We start from the raw sequence: 27,865 nt of genomic DNA, 5'->3' as shown, positions 1-27,865 counted from the left end.
TACATCTTTCTGCTCTACCACGGCACATTATATAAAAGCTTTTGCTGCCTGTGACATTATTGTGTTTTTGTCTTGTGATATTATCTTGTGATATTGTTGACATTTATTGTTTTAAGTGTTAGGAAAAAAATGGCCCTATCTGTTGAGCACTTTTTTTTTTACTCTTGTGGTAGGAATGTCTTATCTGTTGGGATGTTGGGATGGTGAGAAACGAACTTTTGATTCCTCTGCATGTCTAGTATATGTGAAGAAATTTCAATAAAGCTGACTTGCCTTGACTTGACTTGACCTCCATGCCCCCTGCTCATCCAGTGTACCCATCTTACTGGTTGCTGCTTCCAGGCCTCATTCACAGCACACGCCCCCTAATCCCCCCTGTTCTGATGAAGGGTTGTCCACCCATGGTCCAGATCCAGGTCAAATACCCCCAAATAAAACACAACCTCTGCTGTCACTAGGATTGGGCATCGAGAACCGGTCCCAACTCTTTTTTTATTGGAATAGTTTGGAAAAATTTGGTTTTGGATCCGATCATCGGGATCCAAATTTAACACGCAGCCTGGAGCACAGTAAGCAACACTCTAGTGTACAAAATTTTAAAAAATGACCCCCTATCTATTGTTACAAAGGGCCAAGCCCTGTGGTAGTACTCACCATATTGCTGTAGATTTCATCAGCCAGAATGGGAACGCAGTGTCTGGAGGCCACTGGGGAAAACAAGCAACATTTGATTGTTTCACTAAGACACAAATGCTGTGTTTATGTGATAATCCATATGTTCGCCACTGACTTCAATTGTGATGCCAATTCAAAGATTTTGATGTATTTTAACTATTTTTCTAAAGATAATATAAGATATGCCTTTATTGTCACCTTTAGGAGAAATTTGTCTTGGGCACTTCGAGAAAACAAAAATGGCGACACATCGCACATAAACATGCCAAGTCGGCAGAACTGCAGCTAACCTTTGAGGATTTTCTGTAGGTGTTCCTCGCTGAACACAGAGCCACACGGATTGGATGGATTGGTAACAATCAGACAGGATGTCCTCTCGTCAATCAGGCTCTCCAAGTGTTTCAGGTCAACCTCCCATGACTTCTCTGGCTGCAAATCAAAGATGATTGTCTGGGTGAGGGCAGACACTTTATTGTGTATGATAAGAATACTTGTGTCTTGAAGATGTTTAGGAATAGTTACTAAAGCAAACATGAGAAACAACCTGTTACATTGTGTACATTTACATACACACTTATATTTCACTATTATGCCGAATATAATCTCACAGAAAAGGAAGGTCTGTGGAGTCCATACAGGACAGTGCTCTGGTTTATTGGCATTTCTTTAAACCAATCACAATCATCTTGGGCGGTGCTAAGCTCCGGACGGAGCCACGATGCCTCTGCTAAATAGTCTCAGGAAGGAACTGGTTTTGGTGGAACATGTGGACGTTCAAAAGTAGTTTTAGTCGTGCAACAGAAACCTCAGATTGGACAGATAGTCTAGCTAGCTGTCTGGATTTACCCTGCAGAGATCTGAGGAGCAGTTAACCATAGTCCTCACAAATCCACCAGAGGTTAGAACGCCAACACAGAGACAGAGGAAGGGGACGGACATCCGACTGAAATGAGGGACATCCAGCGGAATTTCCACCGGCACCTGAACAATCCCGGAAGTGGAGCGTCGTGGATATAGACTATGTCGAGTATCACAATATTCTGAATTTGATGCGGGTCATGTAAACGGCATATTCCATTTTCAATATTCCGAATGAGGCCTTTTTCCGAATTTAGTATTTTCCAATGAAACATTGGAATTGCAGGTATTTTTCAGGTTTTAGGAGCTTTCTTTGGACATGTATACAGCATATTGGGAATATGGGTTTCAGTCAGGGTTGTTACCGCAGTGTGCAACAGTTTTCGTCCTCTTGCCTGTTTACGGCTTCGGGTCAGCTCTGTGCGTTGCTATGGTTGTACACAAACCAACTACAGCCAAAAGTTTGCAAGGCTGCGGTAGAGATGCATGGCCAAAGGAAAATCCCAGATCTGTGGTCGAAACGGGAAACACACCTACTTTAAACATTATGAAAGACTTGGCTATCAACAGGTTTTTAAATATGCACAAACATCGCAACGCCGACATATTCAAGAAGGTGGTTGACGGAATGGGCCCACCACCTGTGGGAGGAACCGCTGGGGTCGGGTGCGCTGCCACATGGGTGGCAGTGAAGGTCAGGGGCCTCGACGGACCAGACCCGGGCAGCAGAGGCTGGCTCTGGGGACGTGGAATGTCACCTCTCTGTGGGGGAAGGAGCCGGAACCATACTCCTGGATAGGGGTTGGACTCTTTTCTTCTCCGGAGTTGCCCAGGGTGTGAGGCGCCGGGCGGGTGTGGGGATACTCACAAGCCCCTGGCTGAGCGCCGCTACGTTGGAGTTTAACCCGGTGGACGAGAGGGTCGCCTCCCTACGCCTGCGGGTTGTGGGGGGAAAAACTCTGACTGTTGTTTGTGCATATGCACCAAACAAGAGTTCAGAGTATTCGGCCTTCTTGGAGACCTTGAGTGGAGTCCTGCATGGGGCTCCAGTTGGGGACTCCATAGTTCTGCTGGGGGACTTCAACGCGCACGTGGGTAATGATGGAGACACATGGAGAGGCGTGATTGGGAGGAACGGCCTCCCTGATCTAAACCAGAGTGGTTGTTTGTTGTTGGACTTCTGTGCTAGTCATGGATTGTCTATAACGAACACCATGTTCGAACATAGGGATGCTCATAAGTGTACTTGGTACCAGAGCACCCTAGGCCAAAGGTCAATGATCGATTTTATAATCGTTTCATCTGATCTGAGGCCATATGTTTTGGACACTCGGGTGAAGAGAGGGGCGGAGCTGTCAACCGATCACCATCTGGTGGTGAGTTGGGTCAGGGGTGGGGGGAAGACTCTGGACAGACCTGGTAAGCCCAAACGGGTAGTGCGGGTAAATTGGGAACGTCTGGAGGAGGCCCTGTCCGACAGACTTTCAACTCACACCTCCGGCGGAGCTTTTCGTGCATCCCTGTGGAGGCTGGGGGCATTGAACCCGAGTGGACAGTGTTCAAAGTTTCCATTGCTGAAGCTGCGGTGAGGAGCTGTGGTCTTAGGGTCTTAGGTGCCTCAAGGGGCGGTAACCCACGAACACCGTGGTGGACACCGGTGGTCAGGGAAGCCGTCCGATTGAAGAAGGAGTCTTTCCGGGATATGTTATCCCAGACGACTCCGGAGGCAGTTGCAAGGTACCGAAGGGCTCGAAGGGCTGCAGCCTCTGCCGTGAAAGAGGCAAAGCAGCGTGTGTGGGAGAAGTTCGGAGAAGACATGGAGAAGGACTTTCGGTCGGCACCAAGGTGCTTCTGGAAAACCGTTCGCCACCTCAGGAGGGGGAAGCGGGGAACCATCCAAGCTGTGTACAGTAAGGATGGGACGCCGTTGACCTCAACTGAGGAGGTAATAGGGCGGTGGAAGGAGCACTTTGAGGAACTCCTAAATCCGACTAATACGCCGTCTATGGTAGAGGCAGAGCTGGAGGATGAGGGGGGGATTGGCATCAATTTCCCTGGTGGAGGTTGCTGAGGTAGTTAAACAACTCCACAGTGGCAAAGCCCCAGGAATTGATGAGATCCGTCCCAGAAATGCTTAAAGCTCTGGGTGTGGAGGGGGTTGTCTTGGTTGACACGCCTCTTCAACATTGCGTGGAAGTCTGGGACGGTGCCTAAGGAGTGGCAGACCGGGGTGGTGGTTCCCTTTTTAAAAAGGGGGACCAGAGGGTGTGTGCCAATTACAGGGGTATCACACTTCTCAGCCTCCCGGTAAAGTCTACTCCAAGGTGCTGGAAAGGAGGATTCGGTCGATAGTCGAATCTCAGGTTGAAGAGGAACAATGCGGATTCCGTCCCTGGTCGTGGAACAACGGACCAGATCTTTACTCTTGCAAGGATCCTGGAGGGAGCCTGGGTATGCCCAACCAGTCTACATGTGTTTTGTGGATCTGGAGAAGGCGTATGACCGGGTGCCCCGGGAGATACTGTGGGAGGTGCTGCGGGAGTACGGGGTGAGGGGGTCCCTTCTCAGGGCCATCCAATCTCTGTACGACCAAAGCGAGAGCTGTGTCCGGGTTCTCGGCAGTAAGTCGGACTCGTTTCAGGTGAGAGTTGGCCTCCGCCAGGGCTGCGCTTTGTCACCAATCCTGTTTGTAGTATTTATGGACAGGATATCGAGGCGTAGTCGGGGTGGAGAGGGGTTGCAGTTCGGTGGGCTGGGGATCTCATCGCTGCTTTTTTGCAGATGATGTGGTCCTGATGGCATCATCGGCCTGTGACCTTCAGCACTCACTGGATCGGTTCGCAGCCGAGTGTGAAGCGGCTGGGATGAGGATCAGCACCTCTAAATCGGAGGCCATGGTTCTCAGCAGGAAACCGATGGAGTGCCTTCTCCAGGTAGGGAATGAGTCCTTACCCCAAGTGAAGGAGTTCAAGTACCTTGGGGTCTTGTTCGCGAGTGAGGGGACAATGGAGCGGGAGATTGGTCGGAGAATCGGCACAGCAGGTGCGGTATTACATTCAATTTATCGCACCGTTAGACGAAAAGAGAGCTGAGCCAGAAGGCAAAGCTCTCAATCTATCGGTCAGTTTTTGTTCCTACCTCACCTATGGTCATGAAGGCTGGGTCATGACCGAAAGAACAAGATCCAGGGTACAAGCGGCCGAAATGGGTTTCCTCAGGAGGGTAGCTGGCGTCTCCCTTAGAGATAGGGTGAGAAGCTCAGTTATCCGTGAGGAGCTCGGAGTAGAGCCGCTGCTCCTTTGCGTCGAAAGGAGCCAGTTGAGGTGGTTCGGGCATCTGGTAAGGATGCCCCCTGGGCGCCTCCCTAGGGAGGTGTTCCAGGCACGTCCAGCTGGGAGGAGGCCTCGGGGGAGACCCAGGACTAGGTGGAGGGATTATATCTCTAACCTGGCCTGGGAACGCCTCGGGATCCCCCAGTCGGAGCTGGTTAATGTGGCCCGGGAAAGGGAAGTTTGGGGTCCCCTGCTGGAGCTGCTACCCCCGCGACCCGACCCCGGATAAGCGGATGAAGATGGATGGATGGAAGATGGATGGTTGACGGAATGGAAGATGGAGGCTGGGTTCGCATGGTCCAACGAGTCTGCCACCAGTGGAAAACTTTGAAAAAAATCCTATTTTTGCATGGCTGCATGTAAATGGGAATATTAGTGGAATATTTACTTTCATTAGCCATGTAAACAGATTAGTTGGAATATTGTCTTTTCCAGTATATGGGCAAAAACAGCAATATTGTGTGCATGTAAACATAGTCAGTGAGGCTAAGTGAATAGACACAAAAGAATAAACAGTATAGTGGGGGTTGGGATGGTACCAGCTCCTACTTACCAGAAGGTTGTAGAGTTTGACCTTGATGCCCATGGAGACAGCCAGAGTCTTATATAAAGAGAAGCCTGGGCATGGGACCAGGATGTTGTCCCCTGGGTTACACAGGACACTGATAGCCAGGTCAATGGCCTGACTGCAGCCACTGGTTAAAATGACATCCTGGAATAGAGAGGGTGGTGATCTTTACTTTGAAAAACATAGACAACAAAAACACTTATCCATGCAAACAGCAACACTCAACAGTTTCTAGTCTTTGACGAGAATAAAGTCACTGTAACAACAATGCACTTAGGTCAGGGGTGTCAAACTCAATTTCCCTAAGGGCCACACTGGAAAATGAGAATCACATCAAGGGCCATGACATGTAGAGTTTATTGCTTTTATGTCATCAAAAAAGTAAATTATCTTTGACTGGGGGCGACCTCTAGCTCACCCAGTAAGAGCATGTGCCCCCATGTAAAGCTGAGTCCTTTGCAGCGGCCCGGGTTCAAATCCAACCTGCAGCCCTTTGCTGCGTGTCATCCCCCATCTCTCTCCCACCTTTTCTGTCTATCCACTGTCTCTCACTCTGAAATTAAGGGAAAAAAGCCCCCAAAAAATAATCAAAATAATTTTTTTTTATCTTTGACTGTATTATTGCATGTCCTATATAGTCTTCTCACCTACAGTTTGGTCGGCAAAAATATCGAAAAAATGCCAAAAAACATCAAAAACGTTCAAAAAAGTGTCAAAAACTTTGCAAAAGTAACAAAAACTATTGTGAACCTAAATATGTATGGGGGCCGGATCAAAATTTGCCAGGGGCCGGATTTTGCCCACTGGCCTTAAAGCGCCCATATTATGCTCATTTTCAGGTTCATAATTGTATTTTAAGGTTGTACCAGAATAGGTTTACATGTTGTACTGCACAGCTCTCTCTCACTGCTGCAGATCCTCTTTTCAGCTGGTCTCTGTTTTAGCTACAGAGTGAGACCTCTTTTCTTCTTCTTCTGTACTATCTTTGATTGCACTCGCACATGCTCAGTAGCTCAGATGTAGATCATGTCAGCTAGCTAGCTCCATAGACAGTTTCTTCAACTTCGGTCAGTTACAAGGCAGGATTAGCTGGGAGACTTCTGAATGAGGACGCACATGGAAGTAGTTCTTTTGTAGATTATGGTGAACTAGTGTGTGTTGTAGCAGTGCTTTGCTATTGAGAACGAGGTAGCATGCTAGCTCGTTTCAGCTTGTGATGTCACAAGCCGTGCCGATTTTGACCAGCTGACCCGGAGACTGAAGACAGGACACATTCAGAAACCGTATCTCACTCAGAACAGCATGGATGGGTTTTTTCCAAAGTTTGTATGCGTGTGGAAGCACCAGAGACACAAAAGAACACTCCAAATCCCATAAAAAGTGTTTTTTTCATAATATGGGCACTTTAAGTTTGACACGTGTACTTTAGGTGTCATAGTATATTGTCATTCAGGTTCCAATGTAGCACTGCAGAGGAATGAGGATGAAAAGGCATGTATAAAAAAGTATGTTAGCAAAAGTATGAGGTGTTTAAGGAGTAAGCACCTCTGCCTCTAGGGGAGCCTCAGGGCAGGTGTAAAAGTTGGCCACTGCCTGTCGGCTCTTCAGATAACCTGTGGTTGGACACAGAGAAAATATACAGTACATATATATATATATAAAATTAAATTCTTTAATTGCCACTACATGTCCTTGTTCGGAACAGGACATCACTGACTGCTGGGGTTGGTAAACATGAGCACATAGTATGTTATTTACTGAGATCACACAATTTCTGGTTCCTTTGTGCAAACCTAAAGATGTTTGCTTTAGATGTAGTGAGTTTACTGGTTAGTGTGACTTACCAACAGAAGGAGCATAGCCGTTGTATTTCTGGCAGTCTATTGCGTCTTTCATGGCCTGCAGTACAGCAATGTCTGTAGGCATGTTTCCAAACACAGTGGGATCCCCTGGAGAACAGATGTGATAGTCAGCAATCAGTCCACAGGGAGAGAACACAGTGATTAAGCATTTAACAAAGTATCCCTCTACACATGGAAAAAAATCATGTAATATAGGGCACATACATGTGTAAGAAACCAAATATCTCTAAAAGATAAAAGGCTAGTAGAATTGTTGTCAAACTAAAATAAATAAGACAGTGAACGCAGTACATGGACAACATGCCATTACATTTCATATCATATAGGTAAGTTATTGGTCTGGTTTATTTCTAATATTTTTAGAAACAAATTGGAAATCTAAGGGGGTAGTCTTTATTGATTATAATCACACAATATTAGATTGACCTAAAGAGTGTTTATCTGTTGACTGATTTATTGCTCACCTATAGAAAGTGCGATCATGGGTTTACCCGGGTTCGGAGTGAGCTTCATCCCATCCACGATGGCTCTGATGGGATTGAGGGTGTTGTTGGCCATCTCCGAGGGCTTCACCTCCCATCTCTGCCTGCGGCTCTTGGTTTTGGCTGGATACAAACTGCCATTCACACTGACGTGGTGGATGCTGTTCCCATGTACTACTCCATTCCCATTGACTCCAGTCCCATTCAGGCTTTTGCCATTGACAGTTCCTTTCCCGTGGACTCCATTCCCATTCATCTGAACCAAGTTACACTTGTTATCCAGCCTGGAACTGATGAAGGTGATGGACGATGAGTGTTGGAGCAGAAAAATACATTTACTCAAACTTAAATTTAATCTTGAGGTACTTATACTTAACTTGAGTGTTCCATTTTATGCTACAGTACTTTCCCACTACAGTTCAGAGAGAAATTGTGTTTTTACTTCACTACATTTATCTGACAGAGAGCCAGTAGTTAGTAGTTACTTTACACATTTAGATTTTACTATGTGATCGTCTTATAACATATAATGAATTGATTACCCAAGGCATGCTGTTGGGGGGGGGGGGGTCAAAGGGTACAGATAACCCCAGCCCAAGGGGGGCCCATACAAAGGTCTAGTATATGGTGCAAGCGTGGGTTTGGTTTTGTCTCTCTGTCCATAATTCCTGACGGCTATCTTCCTAAACTATCTCCTAAAAAAAACTGCTTGAAACTGACAGCTATCTGTGCGGGAGAGACCAGGCCACACGTCTACCTGAGCAGACCTATTGCCTTTCATTTCGGCGCCCATATTAACAGGTTAATACCCATGGATGGAGCCTATCATATTAATACCACAGTGGGAGCGTCTTGCCTGAGTTTTGTTCATTTTCTCTTGATATTTGGGCTTCTGCCATAAAAGTAAGTAGGCCTAGTAGTTAAATGGCTTCCTACATTTAGTCCCGACACGGATTTAATATTTGTTTAGTTATTAAAATAGTGTAGTGATAGGCCTATTTTAGTAGCAGAGTATTTTTTTACAGGGTTATTGCTACTTTTAAGGCTATTTGAGTAGAGGATATGAAAGAAAGTGGAGAATTCTCGACTGATGTCCAACTTTAAAAAATCTGCCTCACAATTGTGCATACAATTCTGAATTATTATAAAACAAAACTCAGAATGAATATTATTATCTAAATATGATATAGATCGCATCTGATTCTGCATATATTCAACCATTAATATTAGATTAACATATTAGGTAGACTTCCTTTCTTAATTCTGCTGGGTTCTCATAATATTTCATTTTTCAATCATCCAAAGGTGATTCTGTTCTGTTTGTGTTAACCCTCTTCGTTGAACCGACAGAGTGGAGATAATTAATAAATAATGAATTATTGTTGTGCAAAACAAATAGACTTACAACAACATGTTGCACCAAAACATCAACAAAACAGTTAAAAAAAAAAACATGCATTTATAATGCTTGCAACTCCATTCGTATGTCATTTGTTCAATAGCAGAGCGTTAATTGAAATTATCAAATAAGATTCAAAATCATACTGGTACTTACGTCATTTAATATGCAACAGAAAGTCTCTTCAAAAAAGCTGCAGCGCGCGTTAATTAGCCTTATGTTACACAAGATGAACCGTATGGGCTTTACGCCGGTTATATAGCAAGAGACCCAAAGATGGGTGTTGAGCCCTGCCCAGATTTCCATTGGTGGACACTGAGGGTTGGACCATTACACCCCTCTAACAGCACTAATCAGAACCATACCAACTCAAAACTGGGGGGAGGGGTGGGGGGGTCTGTGGTACGGGTTGTAGGCATGCATCAGGATACCTCAGCGGCGTCTGCAGGAGTGCGTCAAGCGCTGGCATCAAAACACAGAGGGCACAAAGTCCGTCAATATGGCAGCAGCACGGAAGAAATGTAAAACTAGCCTACCTAAATATTCAAATAGTGGATGCATTTTTTTGTTGCTGCTGAAAATATACTGTTAATACTTGGAATAAATATAGGCTATGTTACAGGTTTTTTTTAAACTTCACTACCTTATGTACAAATAAATCAACAGATCATCAAAAAGTACTTCTTTTCACAACTCCAAGTGTACAAAAAACATCTAGAAAGACCAGTTTCACATTGAAATACACTACAGTCAAACAAAGTACATGCATAACTTTGGATAGGATTTTCTTCTCTATTGTTAAAATCATTTTTACTAACACTATGCTCATTGATCCTAACTGATAGTCAGTGAAACATTTGCCTAATTTACTGTATGTATGTATGGTTTTTATTTTGCCTATTATAGTCCGATGCAAAACTTCAGAATCACCACCCTAAGGTGTGAGATTTTATGTGACCTCAGTGGGATTTGGACCCACAACCTTAGTGTTGGTAACTTACAGTAGGGCTCAAACCATCAGGGCTACAAAGAACCACTGCAATGATTACAGTGTGTACAATACAACAGTGTGGATGAGGCTTGGGATGACATCACTGCTGACCAATGTCAGATTTTCCCTAAGGTGCATGAACTATGAAAACATATGTTGTGATGTGAACGAGAACGTATGGACAAATCCAGAAGACCAGACTGATGCAGATTAGTGTAGTGTGTACTACAGAAAACGTTTACAGTATTTACAGTAAACTATTTTCTTTCAGTTCTGTTACAGTGTTTTTTTTACAGTATTTGATTGACAAAATCTTACAGTAATGTTGCAATACAGTAAAAGTATGTTGCATGGATGATTGGGGACGATGTCTTCATTGATCACACTTCTGATTATGGGATAGGAATTATGGAAATTGTTTGTTGTTGAATCGGATGGGTAATGTACATTTTTACCTAGTGTAATGTGAAAACAGTGAAGCAAACAGATCATCTTTAGCACTTCAAAGGATCATTTTGAAACATGTATTTTGATTGTTCGGTCTTGGACTAAGTGATTGTAACAATAACTTAATTGAAAGAATTGCACTGTGATATGTTTAGGTGTTCACCAGAAACTGAGAGGTTGAAACATTGACTTGTAGTGAAAGATGTTTACGAGCCAAATGAAGGAAAATCAGTTGCTTTGAATGTAAGATTGAATGATTTACAAGTATGACCAGTTGGGAGTCTTGTACTAAGAGTTTTGAAACACTGCACCATACTATTGATAATAGTAAAATAGCGACTAAAAACAAATTGCAGAGTTGGGTGATTCTTGTGGGTTCATCAGTTCAGCTGACTCCCTTAACAGTTGATTAGTATAAAAATACTGTTTATGGCTGCTTTGATGTTATAAGTAACTACGAAAAGTCGTTTGCAATGTAATTCTAACCTCCGGTGGATTTGTGAGGACTATGGTTAACTGCTCCTCAGATCTCTGCAGGGTAAATCCAGACAGCTAGCTAGACTATCTGTCCAATCTGAGTTTTCGCTTGCACGACTAAAACTACTTTTGAACGTACACGTTCCACCAAAAAAATAAATTCCTTCCCAAGGCTATTTTGCAGAGGCACCGTTTCTCCGTCCGGCGCTTAGCGCCATCCAAGATGATTGTGATTGGTTTAAAGAAATTCCAATAAATCAGAGCAGGTTTTTCTCCCATCCAGGAATGCTGTGTGGACTCGCCAGGCCCTCCTCTGCAGTGCTGTGGAGGAAGGTCTGGTAAAGCGAGACTACCACACCGCCTACCTGAGCACCACGTGTGCGCTGTGGACATCTTGCTATTTCATTTCGGCGCCCATTAACAGGAACAGCCCGTAGACTGTTGGAGCAGCCACACAGCCCATGTGAGCAGGCTGCAGCGGTGCGCCCTGTCTATTTTCTCTGAGTGGCTTTATATTGGCATCATTCCAGCAACATTACATAACTGATACCTTTCACTATAGTTTTAATGTCTACTACAGCCATCTATAGAATATGTCAAATAGGCCTACATGAAAACAATATTTATTTATTTTTTATTTATTTTGCAATTGAGCACACACTTCCTAACTTTTTCTGTCTTAACTAAATATATAGCCTATTAAATGAAGAAACCAGAGAAAAATGTGACCATGAGGACAGAGAGGAGAGCAGAAAACATATTTGATCAAATTAGACTTTGTCCTTTGTAATGGATGTAAAAAACGTTTGATTAAATCCTTTTATCAGAAAAGTCAAACTATGTCACAAAATCTGAGCAAAGACTCATTGCCTACACATACAGAAATATTAGCCCTTGCTTGTACACTGTCAGAAATAATGTGCAAAATTTGCACCTTAAGGGGTCCAATGGCTTGTCACTGGGCTGTACCCTCAAAGCAAAGGTACGTAGAGAATCTTTGGGTACACCTATTGTATCTCTTAACAAGGGTACATATTTGTGCCCTTACAGTTTGTACTCTATGCAAATCGATATTTAGAAAAGAAAACAGTTCTTGGTTGTGATCTATAGTTATTACCTACATCTGTATTTTGTCCCTTAAAATCTGCAAAGTGTCCTACCCTGCCTAAAGGATATTTACACCAGACGCTGCATGAAATAGGCTAGGAGAATCATTAAAGATCCAAACCCCCCAGGTAACAGCCTTTCCTTCCTGTTGAGGTCCGGAAGAAGGTACCAGATACACCAGTCCAGCACTGAGAGACTCAGGAGGAGCTTGTACTACTCTGTCATAATACAAACTGGAGACTGTGTACAAGCTAATATAGGCCTATGGCTCTCATAACATTTTATTAAATTGGAACTGGGCCTAACAGGATGTGAGTGTTTCTGTGACTTCCTGTTCAGATTGAAGGCTGCTAGAAACAGCAGTAAACCATACCTGCCAACACTCCCGTTTTTTCCGGGTTTCTCCCGTTTTTTAGCCCTATCTCCCGGACCCCTCCCAGTTTGTTATTTCTCCTGGGAAACTCCCGTAATTTGCATTGCCCAAACTCCTTTATGAATAATCAGACCAATATATTTGTCTAATGTCGACCAGTTGCCAGATCTTGTATGAAACGCATCCTATTCACACAATCCACACACCATATACAGTTTTCAAACCGTTTGTCACCTCAACCTGGCAACCCATAACCCTCAACCTGGCAACCCATAACCCTCAACCTGGCAACCTACAACCCAGTTGATCTCTGCGTAAGCTTCGCGGAAAGTTCAGACCCGAAAGCAAGCCAATAAAAAAAGCAAGTGAAGGCGGTGTTCACGCAAAGAAATGGAAATATAGCTGTAGATTTCAACAGTGTTGGGCGCAACAATTTACATGCATCTTACCGAGTCATATCCACAACCTCCACGCTTTTTGTAAGGTCGCATTGATTTTAATGTAGCGCACGGCGGGAAAAATGACATTACCCAACACATTAAAACACAGCGGCACCATCGCGCAGAAGAGGCACGTAATAATAATAACATAAGGCATAAAACAGACAGAGGCATAAAACGTGATGCAAGCTGAACTCATTTAACACTTACAGTACACTTAACAGTTTGCCCAAAAAGTAACACAGAAGGGTCCATGAAACGCTCTTCAAATTCAGGGATCAGTTCACTACTTTTATTGACTTAAAGGGGTAACCTGAGCTAGCAGGGTGATTGGGGGGGCAGAGGGCAGAGGTTAAAAACAGGGTCAAGTGTGAAACACAAGGACCACTCTCTCTCTCTCTCGCAGATAGAGGTTTTTTGACCATAAGTTCCAACAATAAGTGTAACAATAGTGGTAATAAATTGTTGTTAGTGTATACTGGTGGTAGTGGAAAAAAAGCTCAGAAAACTTAGAAAAATGCTATGTCGAAGAGACAAAAACGTTTTAAAAAAGCGGCAAAATAAGAGACAAAAGTTTAAAAAAAAGTTAATTTTCAATTTTGAGCCGGAAGGACAACACAAGGGTTAAGGACCAACTATGACCCTATGAGGCTACACGACCAGCAGTTGTACCTTAGAGCAGGGGTCTTCCACGTTTTTTAAGCCAAGGTCCCCTTAACTGAAACAGAGACAGAGCAGGGACCCCTACTACATACGTATAATGTATAAAATTAAGTTGCATATTAAACTGGGCCTACAATTATGTGTGGGTGGTCTAAAGCCTTTATGCATACCTTTTTTGCATAGAATACGAAGCCATTAAAATAATAATTGTTGGCATGATTTTATAAATCATGTTTTAATGTTACATGTGACAGTGAATCCTTAGGATAAACTGCATCTGTGGGTGGCTACCTTAGTGACTACCTAACCTATAGGTCAGTAAGCCTATCATCAGTGCTTTATATATGCTAATAAATATGTTGGATTCATGTTAAGACATTTTAATATTCAACAATAATTAGGAGGCCCCACTCCAGTGACTCTGAGGACCCCCTATGGGTCCCGGACCCCCTGTAGAATATCTCTGGTTTAGAGAACATAAATGGACCTCAAACGTACTCTTTATTTCTGACAGCATGCTCCCTGCCCAAACAAAAAGTTACATATTCATGATGGTTATGACATACTAAGGCTAATACATAAGTCAACAAAACATGTTATGATTTCATGTGTCACAGTGTCTGCCAGAATGAGCCTCTAGATCATGTTGTGTTTAATCATTATGTCAGACAGACAAACAGTTCCTACAAAACACACTGAGGAGATAGTGTTATCCCATTTTATGCAGTTAATGTTCAATAGGCCTACTACTGTGAGCTGGCACTGAGGCGAAAAAGGGGGTAACACTTAAACATCAGTGGAAAACTACTGGCTACATTATAGCCTGTCAGTCAAGCTGTTTCTTTTAACTGTGGGGTGTCCGTGCTCAGCATCACTTCATTTTACAGTTCAAAGAACTGGATGAAGTTATTGTGAGACTTGTTCTGGCTTCTTGTGTGCCCCTTAAGTTTGACCTCAGCTTTCCTCCAAAAACTGCAAAGTCATTGTCTCGTACTCCATCGGGGGAGGGGTGACCGCTCAGTTTCATAAATCAGCATGGTGGGGTAGTCAACATGCACTCATCAAAAATAGTCAAAAAGGCTAGTTTTAATCTTTGTATTGGTGACATCATCACATCATTACACATTGTTATTAATAAAAAGTGTAGGCTGTGTCAGCTGACTGCCTGCTGCTTTCATGTGTCTAGCTTTGTGATGTGTGTGTGTGCATGTGTGCATGTGTGCGTGTGTCTTTTAGATGATGCCAACCCAGCCCTGGCAGATCACTGAATCGTCCAAGGTCTGTGTGTGTGTGTGTGTGTGTGTGTGTGTGTGTGTGTGTGTGTGTGTGTCTGTGTTTGTGTGTGCATGCACGTGTGCGTTTGGGTTGTCAAGGAGATTTAATAAGTTTAATAATTTTTTACTGCTACCCGCCACACCCCATGGACCCAAACTTTAAGACATTGTCATTTCCACAGACAAAGAAAATCTGAATATTTAAAAAATCTTCTTGAAAATAATCACTAAAAATGAATTTAAAAACAATGAAAAACAAAGCTGTTACTTAATCAGTCGTTGCTCTTTAGCCTCATGGTGGGAACGTGCAACATCACATGTATCTGACGCAATACTGAAACCCAGTAAACATTCACAGCTAATACACCTGATGGATGAATAAATAAACAGATACAAGCCTTCAACTGAAAATCCACCCTAAAATAGAATTATATATTGTTTTCTGGGACACAGCACATTTCATTGTGTTAATCAGAAGCATTTTCTGTTTATTCTAATAAAACTGTTGGACTGTTGAATGTAATAGTGAAATAATATGTGCCCACAGAGTCAGTCATGGGGACTAAAATGATGACCTCATCAATTCAAGTGGTGATTTCCATCTTGTCAATGGATGTCGGTATTTTAGCTTTATTGACTAAAAGGCTATGAATGTCATCAAATAAATCATGCTTTTGGGTAGATTTTCCTTTTAATACAGACTTACATAATAAGTCAATACTTGCACAATATATCTCTTGGATCTTTGCCTTGGTCATTTGTTCTCTCACTGCTGGTGATTGCATTTGTGCGCAAACAAAATAGAGTACATGCCTCCTGAACAGCAATAATAAATCCTAAGAAAGCAAGATCAATAAACAGGAGCAAAGAAGACTTTTAGCAACGCAGAAATACGTGTCACTAGAACTGAATTTGAATAATTTATATTTGAATTTGGATTGCTCAAGGGGAATAATTGCATCACCAAACTGAATTTGAATCATTTTAATCTGAATTGTTTAATTTGAATAATTCCATTGCACCTGTAAACACACCCAACAGTAATATCACAAGGTACTGACAAACCCTGGGGCACACTTGTACATCATCGAAGGTCAGTAATGAACTAAATAATGAAAAATATAGCTTTGGGTCAAGTTCAAGTCTCACATTTGGCAGTACCAGTTGGGTTGGGCCTTGAAGACAAGGGTACTGGCTGGGTCAGTTTTAGGATTGTGCAAAACGTAAGTAGAATCACATTTGATAACTGATGAATTAGAATTGAAGTTTGGGTTACAGTCTTCCCATAGAACACCAATGCAATGTTGAGCAGTTCCTTTCGACTCCCAAGTCAATCTTGATTATATTTCCAGATTTTGTAACTTCCGACTAAAGATTTGAAAATACATACACAGAAGACATAATACCTCACGTAGAGATACAGTGCAACTAGAAGTAGAGCAATCTAGGCTAGGATTATGTGAGATTATCCTTGATAACTTCATAAACTTGGTAACATTACAGGTTGGTCATTAGTTTAAAACCCTACTTTCACAGGACATGGAAGAATAGTTTGAAACTACTAGACTCTGATTCACTCAAGGTGGCTTTAATTGTAGATCTCAATTCAGTTACTTGGTAAGGAATGTGTGATCTTGATCCTCAGGTCAAAAGCCTGTAACAAGTGTCCTCATTTTACCTCCACCACAGAGTCTGGACCTGGATCTACTATTCCCTATGACAGCACTGTGTAAATACACATATGCAAACAGAGGCCGTTACTGTTGTCCTCAGTGCACCCTTGGTGATATTCCGCTCAGGTCTATAGGAGTTTAACTGTCTTATACATACATTTGAACATCATGCAGGTGGCATTGTGTCATACCACTGGAAACCCTGCGTACGGAGCTGACTTCTACTAAGCTGATTGGCTGACTCAAGAGACAGGCACATAATTGGCCAAAAAAAAGTAGACATGACTCTCAGTGGGCAGTCCATGGGGTATCCTGTAGGTCCAAATCTGCCTGACATAAGGGAATAAGTTAATGGGTAACTGTGGGTGACTATCAGCTCCACAAAACTCTCTCTGTATTTCTCAGTATGACTATGTTCAGAAAATGGTGGCGTGATGCAGAAACTTTAGTGAAGATAATGACCTCTTCTGAAGAGTCCATCATGTTTTTTTTTTAATCCTCCGTGTCCTCCTTGACTACTAGCAACTGCGTGGTGCGCGATTATGGAAGGCTTGTATCATGAGGATGTGCCGGCAGTTTTGTTGTCATTACTTAGAATTCCTCATGAGGAAGACAGAAACTACACACTATAGCTTTAAGATTTGTTTTTAAGATGGAAATATTTTGTGCCAATAACATTTTTAATTAAACCAGGTTCTTATGGAAGTATGGAATGGATCTGGAACTTGTACTGATTTGGGAGCTGACAGAACACTTACCTCTACAGCAAACATGCACAAATGGCTCCTCATGGGATCCCTTAAAAGGACAAGACTATGGGTACGTCCCAAAGCCCTTAAATTGCATCCCTAACTCCTTCACTTGCCTCCCTTCTTCGCATCTTAGTCCTTCCCACCGAGGAAATCATCAGAGAGGAGAGGCAATGAGCAAATGTGTTTTAGAGGGATGAGATTAGTGGGATAGATTCTTCTGAAGCTTCACATGAATACGTCAGCTGTTTGGGCGGAGTTAGCAACTCCTTCAGCTGCACGGCTTCCAGGAAGGCTGCTCTCATATATCCTCGCTCATAGCTCCTCAATGATCCCTCCCCGATGCTCGCTCCTCAGCCCTCGGGGTAGAAATAAGAGCTTCGAAACGGCCTTCACCGAGGAGGGACAGAACAACGTCCGGTTCAGCTGAGGACCGTGGAGTCGAAGAGCCATCAAATGAGGGGGATGAGATTCAGCCTATGATTCTAAAGTGCAGCCATGCTTATTTATGGCTCTATAGCCCTATTTGCACGGGATTAGTATTACCTGGTGACCTCTAGTCATTTGTAATAATTACGGAGGTTGCCTCTGATCTTAATCCCGTGCGAATCAGCCATGTCTGTAATTTATCAAGTAAAGATTTGCTAATTATAAGTGAACATATAGTACAGCTGAGGTTGATGGGAATGTCATTTATTCTGCAGGTCATAAACCAAAGTATTGGACAAATAAGATAAAGTCTGTCTGAATGCAGACTAATGAATTAGTGTACCAAATTGCATGGCAATTCATCTGATATTTGTCAAGACATTGTACTCAAAAACACAAATATGAACCTCATGGTGGTTCAAATGGAAAAGTCAGGGGATCACCAAAGTCATTATCAGGATACATCATCTTGGAATCATGACTGTACAATATGGTGTTCCATTCATAATCTGTAAAAAATAGTGGACGTAGCATCAGTGACGTCACCCATTGGTTTGTGGACTGCCGTTTAAAGCCTTGATTTTGGCGATACGGGTGTCACCATCTTGGTCTTCTGCAACTGGATGTGACGATTTTTGACGCGAGGATGGAGCTGGTGAGGATGACATTGTTCAAATGTTCCAATTAACCTTATTTTAATAAATAAACAGATGAAGTGAAAACACACAGATAGAGGGTCAAAGTTTAAGAAGAAAACACAGACAACACCCAAAAACAAGTTCACAGCTATTTTAATGTACAGTGTCATGGATACGCATCGCTTAGCCTCTGTGATGATTGACGGGTCGGCGTGTAGCCACGCCCCTAAAGCATCCCCTGCTTTATCGTCTATTTTAAAAGAAATGGGACCATAATGTACAAAATGAGCATCATGCTGTATTGAAGAAGACTTGAAAGTAGCGATTGAAGCCAGAAACTCATTATGAAAATGTTTCTTTAGGGAATAAGTCAAGTGAAAAGTAGGGTTATTTCCCCCATAGACTTCTGTAGAAACAGACTTCTTTTTGCAACCAGTGGAGTCCCCCCCTGATGGAAATTAGATAGAATGCAGGTTTAAGGCACTTCTGCATTGGCTTCGCTTTTCAGGCCTGGAAGCTTCGTCCATTATTTTTACAGTCTGTGGTGCCAATCCACTTAGTGGATGTTGAGATATTTCACTGCTGATGGCACTAGGATTATCATTATATTTTATCCTCCAGACCTTCAAAGCCTTCATAAACTTTCATGGCAACCCCTTTAACAGCTGTAGAGATATTTTAGCCTGGACCAAAGTGTTGCTGGGCCGACTGACTGACAAACAAATAACATATCCCAAGGCTGTGTTGAGAAGCCCACTGGGTTACTTATTTTGATTTGTCATTGATTTGTCAACAAATCTACCTCCATAAACTTTTTGATATGGTTACAATACCCAAACATTCAAGATAATAACACAATAAGTGAACACAGAAGCAAGATGGTGGCTTTTTAAGTAACAAGAAATGGTACAGAAATGTAACAACTAGGTTTGTGGTCATTCAGAAACAGTGTCACCATTAAATATTGTATCCATCAGAGAGCACTGGCAAATCTACACTATAAAATGTACCGCTTCTTTAACTTGTCGAGAATTCTTTAAAAAAAATTAATCTAATGGTGCGTATCAAGATTATTTGTTAATGTTAAAGAAAATACTATTGGTCAATATATCTTACCTTTTTCTTAAACTCTGAATATCAATATCAGTATTGGTGTCAAAAGGCCAGTATAGGTCATGCTAAAGTCTGATTGTTCAAATGTTTTTATATATGATTCAGGATCCTTGCAGTCTCATACTCTAAGATAAGTCTTTTCTTATTGAAGCAAGGTTTGTAATCAGGGTCGCAATCAAGTGAGTCCTCGATGTCACTACTTGAAGAATGACTGGAGTAAAGAGTGTTCAGATCAAAAGAGGAATCTGCATCTTCTTCCTCATCATTGTCATCATTGCGGACTTGTACCACAGGATCTACATTTCTGGTGGAGGACCTTCGTTTTGTCACTCTGTAACACTCCTGAGTGCTCAGTCTGTTGAGAGTCACATAGGGTTGTAGCAGCTTGGACTGCAGCAGCACAGCCTGACTTGGCAGGGATAACCTCAGCTGTGCTTTTAGGACTCTTCTGGTCTCAGAACTGACGGTCGGGCAATCAGAGTTGGAGGTAGAGGAGACGACAGTGGAGCATGGTAGGGTCTTTGATTGAAAAGGAGTGATGTGTGTGTGAGGATGAGGTTTGATGGAGTTCTGAGGGACAACTTGGCAGGATAATTCAGTTGATAAAGGGATTTGGTTAGCAGCACAGACTGACGATAGAGTCCCTGATTGAGCAGTAGAGGTAGAACCTTCTGGAAACCCAGAGACATTGAAGTCACGTAAGGGCGAACTCGTCCTAAAGGTAGATGGGGCCGCTTTGAACTGCTCATCCTGTGAATGTCTGGTGGTAGTACAAGCCCGTCGGAACTTTCTTGAAAATTTGGGAACAAAACGTTGAGTTGGTGGTTGACAGCTGGTTGAAGTAGATGCATCATGAGATAAAGGAGCTGTTTTCACTTTATACGTTGTGTTCGGGGGATTTGTTGGGGCCACAGTGTCTGGTTGGTCAAACATGAAGTCTTTCATCGTTCCTCGAGGTATGGTATTGTTCCTTGAGGCAGAGCGGTGTGGAGAAGTTAGTAACCGAGGACAGGAAGCAGAATCTGCCCTTTCGTTACTAGACATGGCGAAGTGATTTGGAGCTGCTTGATGGGGTTTAAAGGTAGGGTAGATCCTTCCGACGGAGGCAATGTCTATCAGCCGGACCACTGGCGACAACAGCATGGGCAGCTGAGTGTCTCTAGATGAAGAGGGCTGTGGTAGAAGTTCCGTTTGAGACGCATCACTTGCTGATCCAGGCTTCTGCTCATCTTCAGGGTTTGCTCGTTTAGATGCCTGAGCTGAGGTCTGTGAAGATGGATGCTGTTGGTCAGAGGGGCACGGGGTGAGGTCAGAGGGCGTAAGGTCTTGTGATGAAGTGGTGGACAAGGATGACTGAAACAGTGGGGGAGAGGAAGAAACATTGGCCTGAAGCAGCAGCTCTTCGGAGCACTCGTCGGGGCACTCCTGCAGGATGCTCTTCACCCATCGTTGGTGTTTAGAGCAGAACTGAGGGGAGGAGGAAGCCTCCTGACCACCTTCATTGCTCCTCTGACTGATTTCCTCCTTTTCCTTGTCAATGCCGTCTTCCTCCATCCTTTTGACTACCTCACCATCCTCTTCTGTTTGATGATGTCTGCTAACATCTGAAACATTGTCATTCTCCAACAAAAGAGGGTTGTCTTTGGACACAACTTGGTCAGCCGCCTCTCCTCCCTGAAAAACATCTGGCTGTAACTGTGGGCGAGTCTTGGCTTCCAGTGACTTGAGGAGAGCCTTTGAAGAGCTGCCATACCGAGCAGACTTTGAGAGTTGAGAGCTCTCCATTCCATTCGTTCCATTTGCAGAGGACTGAGAAATCCTGCCCGGATGACAGGAAGCAACATCTAAAAAGGAACAAAATGGTGATGCACTTTGATTAACAAATGCAGAGCTGCAAAGATTAATCGATTCATTGATTAGTTAGTTGTCAACCATTAAATTAATCGCCAGCAATTTTGATAATCGATTAATCGGTTTGAGTCATTTTCTATGAATTCCCTGATGCCACCTTCTTAAATGTGAACATTTTCTATTTTCTTCACTCCTCTACGACAGTAAACTGAATATCTTTAAGATAAGTACCAACTTGGTACTCTAATTTAATTTCTGTTTGCTCACATGTTTTATATCAAGCAATTTGCTCACATGTTCATATTTTTCAGGAATTATCCAGACAATAATGCCCTCTGAGGTGTCCTTATATTGGAAAATAGGGGATGAGATGCCTTGTCCATTACTTTCATACATCATGTCATGGAATTACAGTACGTCCACTGAGTCCATCACTTTCTGTGTAAGTAAAGTACTCAGTATGCAATTGAATGAAACTGCCATTAAAAACATAAAAAAACAGCAAAGATGTTTTTTTTTCTCTATACATACATAAGGTGAGCTTGCATGTTATTTGTATTTCTTACCACAGTGCAGCAGTTTCTTTAGAGTTGTTGCTATGTTCGTGGAGTCAGAGGTAATGACTTCCAACAACAGCTTCTCCTCCTCAGTCGCAGGGTTTTCTTGCTTCAGTATCTAGTTCAAAAAATGCAATCAATGAGAAATTCATATCATGATATCAGAGGCAATTCAAGTGGTGCTATGCAACGATGTTTTGATGAGCGGGCCTCCAGAATATGTGTTTGGTGAGAAACACTGAATGTAAAAATAACACTACAAGAAAACCCTCCAGGGTACCTTAAATGTGTAGTAAGTGATGTTAATCCAATACACTTTTTGTCAAATTCAGTGAATATCTCCTCATAGTCACCTAGCTTTGTTTTGGGCAACACTTTTACCAACAGCAAGCAGAGATTAAAGCGCAAACTACCATAAAGAACACACACCTTATCAATGTAGGTATCTCCTGGTAACACAGTCTCCAGCTGGTGTAGGTAGTGCAGTAGTCTGTCCTCTACTTTCTGGGCATAATGTTCACCATACTGCTCCTCCATCTGATTCTGAAAGAGAGCAAGCACTTAACATGTTACCTGGATACACCCCTCGATCAGACTTTCTGTAATTTGCATACAGTTTAGTACTTTGAGTTTACGAAGACAACGAAAGTCCCTTTATGGATTAACAGAATCAAATCAAATGAAAAACTCTCACTTGAAACACTAAAATTGGCTTGAGCCCCCCTAAAAAGGGTCTAAAATCACCAGTGGTTTGAGAACCCCTGTAGTGAAATTCAATCATCCTAAGCATTAGGAGCAGTGGACAGCCATATACAGCGTCTTGCTCAAGGACCCGTTGACATCATGTGGCCATTTACTGCACAGAATAAATCTAACAGTCATGGTGTGGGTTTCCGAAAAACATTTTTTAATTCACAATGTTGCTCTCCATTTGTCTGTTTACTGTAGAGCTACAACGATTAGTCGACTAATGAATTAGTTAACTAATCGCCAACTATTTTGATATCAATAACTCGTTTCTCATGCAAAAATGGCAGAAAATGCTGTTTTCAGGCCCGCATATAAGGAGATTTCCTGCGGTTTTCTGTTTTATATCATATTCAACACTATATCTTTGGGTTTTGGACCGACAAAACAAGACATTTAAAGACATCACCTTGGTTTTAGAGAAACCTTTTTTCTTTTGTTTTTTTTACTATTTTCTGACATTTTATAGACCAAAAGATTACTCGATTAATCGAGAAATAACCAGCAAAATGAATCAATAATGAAAATAATCGTTAGTTGAAGCCCTAGTTTACGGTTTGGTCCAGTAAACATTAATAAGCGCTAGACGATTCTAATTCCACCCTCTTAACAATTCCCACAAAGTGTATAACTTACAGAGTTATAGATAGTTATAGATATAGATGTGTAGATAGTTATAGATGTGGTTGGGCATAAATGCAAAGCATGTATTACTCCTCATTAAATCACTTTTTGAGTATGGACTATGGACAGGCCTACATTTAAAATGGTGGAATGTGGATCAGCAGTGCACCCTGCTGGATAGCAAAGTTAGGGGCTGAAAGAGAAAACAGTGCTATGTTCAACACACTGGGAGACTACATGTAAGGGATAATGTAGAGGGAGGTGGTTGGTAGCGAATACAACCCCCACAGGGTGATCAGGACCCCGGCACGAATCAGCCATACTCGACACAACCCCCTGAAATGATCTGGTGTACACGTCATCAAAAATGTAATTCATTTTGATGTGTTTAAGTCTGCTTACTTTGTCTGAAAACCATGAAAAAGAAGGCTAGATTGACTATAATTAGTCCTTGTTTTGATTCCACCAGTATTATACAAAATAGGACTGGACGCCCTCAACTCACGTAGTAACTTAGAAAACTGTAAAGGCTGGGTGCTGGATCCTAAATGTAGATACAAATGGATAAAGGTACTAGGACAGCACTCCAATTAATGATTGGATTATGGATCATCTTGGATAATCACTACAATAGAATTTCTACAATCCATTTGAAACAATCTTTTTTACCGAATCTCACTTACTTCTACTTAACGTTTTTATTTATTTCTTACAGTAGCTATGTTACTTTAACACTTATTGACTTTTCTTACTCTTATTTTACCTTGAATTTGACTGTGAGCAACTGCAACTAAATAATTTCCCTGAGGGGATCAATAAAGTATTCTGATTCAGATTTTTTATTGCCACACAACAGACTTTTTGGGCAGCGCCCTTCCTCAGCGTTTCAAACGGTTTTTCGGTACCTTAAACTGAATAAACTAAAACAAACTGAAACTATACTATCAGGCCAAAAACCAAAAAATAAATAAAAATGGACTCATGAAAATGCATTTCCAAATCTTCTGATGCCCATTCCAGCCCCGCTGTATGACGTTATATATCACCACATACTGAGGAAAAGTCAATGTCAACATGTAAAATGACAAAATTGGGTCCTTTAAACTCATTCTGGCAGTTACTGCCACTGTTATCAGACAGTGTGATGAAGTAAACTAACCTTAATATAATCTTCAAGTTTGTCCTTGTCCATAGCAAGGGCCTGTGCCAGAGCCTTGAAGTCCACATGGTTCTTCCTCATCAGGAACATTTCATGTTGACTCTGTGCAAGACAAAAGGACACAAAACATCGGTAACCAATGAGTAAGCTTTTCATATAAGCAGGAGTTAGGCACGGGCATCAACCAAAGGTCACTCTCTCGCCTCCAACTGGCTCAGAGTGCAGCAGCTGGGACGACATCCCATCACACCAAGTCCATTTGCTTCCCTGTTCATTTTAGAATTGATTTTAAGATTTTACGGATCTCTCTGAAAGCACGCCTGGGTCTGGCTCCAATCCGCTGAATCACACTATTTTTTTTCCTGTTTGAAATTTGTTTTTTTATTGATTTTGTCTTCTCACTACTATGTTTTGCATCTCATGTCTTCTTGTTTTTATTTACCCAATTTTGTCTTATTAATGTTTGGCTCCCCTGTTTTGGTTGTTTGTCACAGCATTTTGTAAACTCTTTTTAAAAGGTGCTATATACATAAAGATATTATTATAGAGCTGCCATACTTAACTGCATAATGCCATCCTTTTTTGATTATAAAGCCCATAAAACGTAAGTTGATTCAAATAGACATATCAGATTCTAAGTTAGTTGAACTTTGAAATAATAGCTATACTGTATACATAACAATATCCAAGCAGCCATTTTAATTGTGTCCTCCAATATTCACTCCATTTAAATAAGTGGCTGCTATTTATTCTAAAATATTCTCACGTCAAAGTTCATATGCCCCGAGAAGATTTCAAAGAAACAAATATACAGAACAGATTGTTCTAAAGTTGGACACTTACACATTGATCTTGGTATTGAGGTAGTTTACTTGGGAAGAACTTGCTAATTTTAAACACAGTATCAACCATTCCTCGGCCCTCCCTGAGCATCCACATAATGACCTGGATGGAGACAATAAGAGAGAGAGAGAGAGAGAGAGAGAGAGAGAGAGAGAGAGAGATAAACAGAACGTGTGAAAAAAATATATAGAAACAGCCAATAATTACCTGCAGCTGGAACATAAGCGTGAGTTATGCTTCTGCGTTAAATCTACGCCATTGCTACGTACAGTACAGAAGCTAATCACTGTCACTCTCTCACTTTCTCTACCACACACACACATGCCGGCTCGACGCACACACCAAGTATAAACTTCAGGTCACTTACGTAGGCTACGGAGAAAGCTCTGTCGAGCCTCCCCAGAACCATAAATCAAGCTTAAGTCAAATGAATGAAAGCTACCACCACTCATCTCCATACCATGGTCTTGAGGCCAAACATGATCTTCATGTGTTTGATGGGAGCCACCAGTCTGGGTAGAAGTCTGTAAGTGGCTTCTAGAAAGCCCAACACTCTCTCAAAGTGATCCATGTCCCTGGTCTTCACGGTGGAATAGACCCGGGCAGAGGCAACACGCAGCCTCCAGGAATCTTCGAGGCTCAGAGGCTGGGAGTCCACATCGGGCCAGTTGGAAGGGTCCACAACTGTAAAGAACCAAAATAAAGCATGTCACATCCCCTCCGGACTTACTTTTATTGAAACTGTCAAAAGCAGTGTTTTCCCTAGGTTTGTGGAAGACTTAGGTGCAGATACAGTGGTGCTCATAAGTTTATGAACCCATGCTAAAGTTAAGAGGAATAAAAAAAATCATCTTTTGGAAAGTGATGTAAATGCCTTAATTAAAAAAAAAAAATGAGGAAAAATCCAACCTTTAAGGACACCAATTATCTTTGTGAATGAATAATGTTTCGTAAATAAATAAATGTTCTTCCTTAAAACACAGGGGGCATAAGTCAGTACACCTCTATGTTAAATTCCCATAGAGGCAGGCAGACTTTTATTTTGAAAGGCCAGTTATTTCATGGATCCAGGATACTATGCATCCTGATAAAGTTCCCTTGGCCCCCCATCATCACATACCCCCACATCATCACATACCCTTCACCATACCCCCCCATCATAACATACCCTTCACCATACCCCCACCCCATCATCACATACCCTTCACCATACCCCCACATCATCACATACCCTTCACCATACCCCCACATCATCACATACCCTTCACCATACCTAGAGATTGGCATGGTTGTATTTCAGTTAGTCTAATAGCTGGTGATCTCATGTAAAGTACCCCATGCCAATCTCTAGGTATGGTGAAGGGTATGTGATGATGTGGGGGTATGGTGAAGGGTATGTGATGATGGGGGGGTATGGTGAAGGGTATGTAATGATGTGGGGGTATGGTGAAGGGTATGTGATGATGGGGGGGTATGGTGAAGGGTATGTGATGATGTGGGGGTATGGTGAAGGGTATGTGATGATGGGGGGGTATGGTGAAGGGTATGTAATGATGGGGGGCCAAGGGAACTTTATCAGGATCATAGTATCCTGGATACATGAAATAACTGGCCTTTCAAAATAAAAGTCTGCCTGCCTCTATGGGAATTTAACAGAGGTGTACTGACTTATGCCCCCTGTATTTTAAGGAAGAACATTTATTTATTTACGAAACATTATTCATTCACAAAGAAAACTGGCGTCATTAAAGGTTGGATTTTTCCTCATTTTTTTTAAATAAGGCATTAAGATCAATTTCCAAAAGATGATTTTTTTGAGCACCACTGTATTTGGCGGTGGGGGGGGGGGGGGTATCGAATTCAATTATTTTTAGGCACGGACTACTCTCGCATTGCCTGACCATATTTGAAATGGTGAGTTCGATCTTCATCTGCACTTCTACTAAATTCGCGACTGTTTGCAATCATTTAAATGACGCAAAATGACTATAATAATAATAATCATTTTACTATAACGCTAATAATTAAGCCTTATACTAATACACGTAATAGATAAGTTAACTGGGTATAGTAATATAATAAACCAACCTTCCTGTATATCGATCATCTGGTGAGCCCAGACATACTCTATGATCCACAGCGGGAACTTTGGGAAATCCTCCAAACACTTCTCGGCAGCAGGCTGCAGCTCCACTCCTTCCATCAGATGCTCAGTGTACTACAGACCGCTGGGAAAAGCACCGGGTATCAGCCCGCTCATCCTTTTTGAACTCCCATTCATGAATGGGCTGCCAAATACACACAGTGCTGGACATGTACCGGCAAGTTACGGATGTCAAGTGTTGAACACTCCCAGCTCTGGGACCGTTTGGTTTGCAGCAGATCGTTTCGTTTTGAAAAATGTTACAAATTACTTCCTTGTCGAACTGACTGGCCTTCAAAATAAAGTTTTGTAAAGGAACTGTGCTCCGATAACTACGTGCACACCACGTGTAGACTTTTATTGTGAAGTTTATGTTGTTGACCTGGAACTA

General features: G+C 42.2%; 2 protein-coding genes across 3 annotated transcripts in view; both read right to left on the bottom strand.

The window, feature by feature from the left end:
* Positions 1-9,423, bottom strand: part of tat (tyrosine aminotransferase) — a 15,664-nt gene extending 6,241 nt beyond the window's left edge. Inside the window, exons 1-7 of one of the 2 annotated variants that reach the window (XM_078256190.1) lie at positions 9,333-9,423; positions 7,760-8,067; positions 7,278-7,382; positions 6,979-7,046; positions 5,419-5,577; positions 966-1,104; positions 655-707 (exon numbers count right to left, since the gene is read on the bottom strand). In XM_078256190.1, coding sequence (XP_078112316.1) covers positions 655-707; positions 966-1,104; positions 5,419-5,577; positions 6,979-7,046; positions 7,278-7,382; positions 7,760-8,067; positions 9,333-9,337 — 837 coding nt within the window. In that variant the 5' untranslated portion in view covers positions 9,338-9,423. The remainder of the gene's footprint in view (positions 1-654; positions 708-965; positions 1,105-5,418; positions 5,578-6,978; positions 7,047-7,277; positions 7,383-7,759; positions 8,068-9,332) is intronic. The other variant, XM_078256191.1, reaches the window with a different exon arrangement.
* Positions 9,424-18,194: 8,771 nt separating this feature from the next.
* LOC144522732 (uncharacterized) lies at positions 18,195-27,862 on the bottom strand. The gene is made up of 7 exons (XM_078258032.1): positions 27,420-27,862; positions 25,792-26,015; positions 25,332-25,433; positions 24,489-24,590; positions 22,388-22,501; positions 21,968-22,076; positions 18,195-21,394 (listed from the first exon to the last, which is right to left on the bottom strand). Exons 1-7 carry the CDS (start codon positions 27,532-27,534, stop codon positions 19,641-19,643), a joined length of 2,520 nt encoding a protein of 839 aa, XP_078114158.1. The 5' UTR covers positions 27,535-27,862; the 3' UTR covers positions 18,195-19,640.
* Between the last annotated feature and the right edge of the window lie 3 nt (positions 27,863-27,865).

The sequence above is a fragment of the Sander vitreus genome, chromosome 8, assembly GCF_031162955.1.
Source record: "Sander vitreus isolate 19-12246 chromosome 8, sanVit1, whole genome shotgun sequence".
NCBI classification, from domain to species: Eukaryota; Metazoa; Chordata; class Actinopteri; order Perciformes; family Percidae; genus Sander; species Sander vitreus.
The sequence above is the reverse complement of the archived record's forward strand: the minus strand, read 5'-3'. Positions and strand labels throughout refer to the sequence as shown.

Bases quoted from the DNA above. Each gene is read 5' to 3' on its own strand.
- LOC144522732 (XM_078258032.1), bottom strand. From the start codon at position 27,534: ATGGAAGGAGTGGAGCTGCAGCCTGCTGCCGAGAAGTGTTTGGAGGAT. The intron at 26,016-27,419 runs GTTGGTTTATTA...GGTTCTTTACAG, and splicing joins GATGATCGATATACAGGAAG to TTGTGGACCCTTCCAACTGG. The intron at 24,591-25,331 runs GTAAGTGTCCAA...TGTCTTGCACAG, and splicing joins CTCAATACCAAGATCAATGT to AGTCAACATGAAATGTTCCT.